The following is a 5647-nucleotide window of genomic DNA, read 5'->3' on the forward strand; positions in this document are numbered from 1 at the left end:
TGTCAGAATTTCACTTCTTAAAAGAAATTCAGATCCCATAAATCACAATTCCTTGCACTTAAAGAAACCTTTTAGACTTTCGTTATCAGAACATAATCTATTTTGTATAATCCAAATCGTATAATAATATATCTGGTAAAATGAATGGCAAGTTCGCGGGTTGTCACCATCTATAATATTCTGAGTTGTTTGACTTTGAAAAAGTCTCGGTCAGCTACTCATGAGAAACATCAAAGAAACCACCAACTTATTATGAAACCAGCTGCATATGTATAAAATAAGCATGTAAAGGATGGTCTTTCACTCTTTCATATCCGAAATATGGAAACAAAGCTTTATGAAGCATCATTAACAGGCGACGTTCAAGCACTCAATGCACTACTCCATCAAAATCAACTCATCCTTGACAGACTCTCACTCACCGGATTCAATGAATCCCCCCTCCACATTGCTGCCATGCGCGACCACCATCAATTCGCCACCATTCTTCTTACCCAAAATCCAAAGCTTGCTATAGCCTTGGATTCCAAAAGGCGAACCCCGCTCCACCTGGCCTCCGCCAACGGTTACCTAGAGATGGTCCAAGAAATTGTGAAGGCAGGGGGGCGAGATGTATGCTGTTTTCGAGATCAAGATGGGCTAACCCCTCTTCACTTGGCAGCAATGAATGAACGTTTGGAGGTTGTTAAGGCGCTTGTTCAGGCAAACCCGGATGCAGCTAAGGAGATTGCAGAGAGTGGAGAAACCATTTTGCACATGTGTGTTAGTTATAACTGTATGGAATCATTGAAAGTGTTAATGGAATTATGGAATGAAGATGAGTTGGCGAAGATCACAGATCATGGTGGAAACACCCTTTTACATGCTGCTGCTAGCAATAAACAAACACAGGTACTTGTAATATTTTTTTGTAACCATAAGAACATGTTACCAAAAAGTCACGAACCACCAATACCCTGCTAACTAATCGTTACGATACTTTCACCCTTCTTCTGAACAATGTTTTTAATTTGTGCAGATTTTAAACTACTTGGTCAGGATACCAGGCATCAACGCTAATGGAAATGCTGTAAACAAACTTGGATTAACTGCACTAGATATTTTGGATCAATGCCCCCGAGATCTCAAATCGCTTGAAATAAGAGAAGTTCTAATAGAAGCAGGTGTTTTGAGAGCAAATGATCTTAGACCAGCTCTTGAAAAACCATCACAGTCATTAATATTGAATGCTTCACAGAATAAATGGAAAGGGTGGATATCAAGAATATGGGCTTGGTATGTGAATGCTGACCACCATTGGATCGAAAATCAACGTGGGATTCTGTTGGTTTCGGCTTTAGTGGTGGCGGGGGTGTCATTCTACTCGGGGATCAACCCTCCGAGTGGTTTTATTACAAACACCAAAGATGGTTCGCTTGGAAACGCAGTTCAGGCAGAAATAGACATGGATAAGTTCAGCATGTTTGTAGCAAATAATTCGGTCACTATGATAGCTTCATTGGCCATAGTCATTGTGCTGATCAGTGGACTTCCGTTAAGGAACAAGTTCTGGATGTGGTTGCTTACTCTTGGAACCCTGTTAACTATGGTGTCCATGGTGTTTAGCTATTGGATATCATTGAGTATGATGGCACCGGATGGGTATGTGGATGGGGCGAGTGTTTGGATTTGCCTCATATGGATGTCGAGTTGTGGGGTGATTGCATTGATTCATACGATCTTTTTCGTAGTTTGGGTGGTTATGAAGCGGTCAAAGTGTATGAAGCCAGAGACAAACAGACAAGGCAACCAGGATGCAGGTGAAGTTTAATGTTATTCTATAGTCTATCATTGTTCTTTCAACACATCCCTTTCATGAATTTATTGTTGTTGCATACTTGTATAGTTTGATGTGTGTAATATTTGTATGGATAATGTAATTATATATGTTTTTAGTATTTGTATATATAATAATGTTTTTTGTTCTTTACATCTGACCAAAGACCGCTTCGTTTCATTTCGAGTTATACAATGCTTCTCATCACTACATATATGTACAGGCGCGTTTTCTTAAACCAAACTTATGTTGAAAAATTACATAACACAAACAATAATATAGAATAACCTTTATCATTACACATCATACATAAATGCAAAAAATAAATTATTATTGAAGTACTACTCGTGTACATGTATTATTGTTTTCTTGTATGTAAATATGTAGTAGCAACCAAGAAACATGAACAATCAAATGCAAATCTTTCATCATGACCACCGGTAAAGTTCGAATTACCAAACTAACAGAAAATGGCTAACCGTTAAACCCCAATCCCCTCTCTTTCAAAAGTATATCAGGGTGTTTTAGGGCACCATTAAGAAAGAAGATGGTCTCTCATAAAGCAATTAAAGAGTTATCGTTCTCTTTATAAGTAAAGCTCATTAACATTATCTATTTATCTCACATGAAATATCTGATTTACCTGTTCTTTTTTCGGACATAAACAGGATGTTATAAGCCTAATTATAAAAAAGGATTTAACATCTACATAGCGTCACTTTCGTCGCATCATGATGTCATAATATCTGGTTTTTAATCAATTTTGGCCCCTGAAGGAACTCCATGTATTATCGATTGCGTGATGGCCGAACTTGAGAAGCTCGGTCAAAATTATCATGTTGCTTTGAGGCAAGTTAGCTCATAACTTTCTTCAAGTGCTGTATGGTAGCAACATGAAACGTAGGACTCATAAGATATGTTTTAACTTAGCAAATCTTTAACTTGCTATTAACTTAAAGTTTACATATTTTCAATGAATGTTTTGGTATCAGATACCTAATTATATACATCATCCAACACAAGTAGTGGCGGATCTAGAAAATCCTTATAGAGGTAACGTTTCAGAAAAATGGGTAACGAAATCGAAAAAATGTCAAAAAAAACGTCAATTTTTTTCCAAAATTTACACTACTGTCGGATCGTCAAGGGGTAGCAGAGGCTACCCCTTAATACAAGGTATGCCTGCCACTAAACACAAGTACTCTATTGAAAGATTACCTGAAGCAACTAAGGGTGTGGAGGACTGGAGGTAGGCTGATCCCCCTTTAAGTTTCTTGCAAACATTTTTTCATGCACTTCTTTACTGATCTAAGTTCCCTTGTTTGTTTGCGTTGCAGCTCCAAGAATATGATATTTGAGGTGGCTTGTGTTGTTGAAAAACAGATGTTATAGAGACCGTTGACTGCTGCTAGTACTACCAAATGTCGTTCTTCAATGATTTCAAGCAGGTACGTTTGAAAAACTAAAGCTTCTTTTCTTAAGACCTTTCACCTTTGTGATCTTGATACATGTGGGTTAACAAAATAAACTATCAGCTGTCGTTTCTTGGGGTTTGTGTGTGGAAATATTGGTGCTTTGTTATATCCAAACTTATATTTATTTGATGGCATTGGTGACCTCCCTTCAACCAAGTGGGGTGAGGCGTTCAAACTCCAGTTTGGGTATTTAGGTGGTGTAGAAATGGTAATCAACTATTTGAAGTTTCGAACACACAAACTGACAGATCTCAAAGAACAAAGAAACAATTGATAAATCCGAAATACACAACTTTGTACAAATCAAAATCTCACACTCAAATCAATGCAGATAATCAACACGATAAACTGTAACACAAATCTACAAACCTAATCAGATTCAATTTGAATCTGAAATCCTAGATCTGGACCAACGAATGAGAGAGAATTCACCGTAAATGAGAGAAGTTGAAGTGTGTGTTGTGTGCCAATCCCTCAATAGAGCTCCTTTTATAGCGACCGGTTAAGACCTGTGGACAACCCAGCTGCAACTTAATCTTCATGCAATCTTCAATCCCAGCCCAATACACTTATTAATCTACAAGACTCAGCTTAGCCCATAAACTTGAATCGATGCGTCGGGCTAGATGCATGGGGTGTAGGTCCCTTTTCGCGGAGGATAACGAACCTAAACCTTGTTATACAAACCTACTAGCGAGTGCGGAATCCAAGCTAGCAAGCAAACCGAGTTAGTAGCAAGTAGAGAAACAAACACACAAGTTCACCGATTAACACAACTTGTATTAATGCAATGAGGGTTCGGTTACAAGCTCAATGTTTACAGAAATGTTCTATAAACTCTCAAAGTGTGTGTGTGAGTTCTGGACAGAATGCTCTCAATGCTTTCTATCTCTCGGATGTGCAAATGGCAGAACTAACTCACACATACACTGCATGGGTATATATATACCCAGCCCATGATGCCTGATCGAAGGATCCGATAGATGGTCCGAAGGATCATCTATCGATCACAACATGTTCGAAAGATGAGCATTGACCTCGAAGGATCATCCTTCGAGGTCTAATCAGTCGAACCATATCTTTCGTGCACCTCGAAGGATTAACACCATCCTTCGAGGAGCTATCCTTCGATCAGAACATCTTTCAACATACAATCTGTTGTCCAAGTCAAACCGGAGGATGGTTGACTTGGTCAACTTACAGACTACCAAGGACATCGTTTACATACAGACCGAATACAGACAAAGTACAGACACAAGTGCACCAACAAACTCCCCCTTGGCTGTAGCTTTGTCTTTATCTTCTATGATTGTAGACTCGTCTTGAACTTCGACGGTCTTTGGTCTTCGAGTTATCAAAACTCTGATGTCCTTTCAAGTCTTCAAAGTCGGAGGATCTTCAAAGTCTTCACGTCTTTGAAAGCAGGGAGTGTATCAACAAACTACCCGTATCATGTAGGAAGTGGGATGACAAACTCCCCCTTAACATAAGTTCCCCCTTGAGTTATGCTCGTGAAAAGACTTTATCTTTATGAAGTGAGATCCTTGTGGTGTTGATGATGGCCAGCGGCAACTCGATCATCTTCATCTTTTGAGCGCCTTCTCGTCGTGTCTTCATTCCAATGCTTGTCATCGACTATGTTCTCCCAGCCTTTAGAATCTGCACATGCAAGAAATCTAAACGCGTAATGAGAACAACTGCTTGGAATATAGTATAAACAAATGACACACGAATGACCATGTCATAATCAAACACCGTCCGACAGTTTGAAAGTTTAATAAATTTGCCAATTTTAGTTTTTAACTTTCAAACATGCAAATGTTTGACCGTTTATGAAGATTTAGCCAGTTAGGTTTTCGGTCAGGTTTCAGGTAACGAAGACTTGAGCTCCAACATCGTACGATCGAAAATAAAGCAGAAATAAAATCTTTTTGGCTTTTATAAAGTTTATATTAAAACACGCCTAAAATCTTTTTGGTATTTTTGAGATTAAAAGACAACAAGTTAAAATCCTTTGAGTGTTATCAAACGACATCACCGCTAATGTCGTGCTGATATGCACCAAACGACGAAACTGTTTAAAAGAAATAATAAAAGTTAAGCAGTAAATAAATATGTACAGACGTTCTTTTTGTGAGTTTCGAGGGTAAGAGAATCATATCAGTGTACGGTCATGCCAAAACACTCTTGTTGTTCAGTTAGTTAACATTAAGATAAGCATCCTATAACAATTATCGGTATTGTTGTCCACTTAAGCTCAACTTATCAGATGTAATCATGTTTAGAGGATACGTTAATGTATGATTTATACTTACCGACCGGTGTTCATCCACATCACGACACATTCCCGTATCAA

At 38.4% G+C, this 5647-nt stretch overlaps 1 protein-coding gene across 1 annotated transcript; it reads left to right on the top strand.

The window, feature by feature from the left end:
- The first annotated feature begins 321 nt into the window (after positions 1-321).
- Positions 322-1950, top strand: LOC110916835 (ankyrin repeat-containing protein ITN1). The gene is made up of 2 exons (XM_022161495.2): positions 322-891; positions 1019-1950. The coding sequence occupies exons 1-2, from the start codon at positions 322-324 to the stop codon at positions 1808-1810; spliced, it is 1362 nt and encodes a 453-aa protein (XP_022017187.1). The 3' UTR covers positions 1811-1950.
- Positions 1951-5647: the final 3697 nt, after the last annotated feature.

This window comes from Helianthus annuus, chromosome 16 (assembly GCF_002127325.2).
Source record: "Helianthus annuus cultivar XRQ/B chromosome 16, HanXRQr2.0-SUNRISE, whole genome shotgun sequence".
Taxonomy (NCBI): Eukaryota; Viridiplantae; Streptophyta; class Magnoliopsida; order Asterales; family Asteraceae; genus Helianthus; species Helianthus annuus.

Coding starts and splice junctions, on each gene's coding strand:
- LOC110916835 (XM_022161495.2), top strand. CDS start 322: ATGGAAACAAAGCTTTATGAAGCATCATTAACAGGCGACGTTCAAGCA. Junction 892..1,018: donor CTAGCAATAAACAAACACAG/GTACTTGTAATA, acceptor TAATTTGTGCAG/ATTTTAAACTACTTGGTCAG.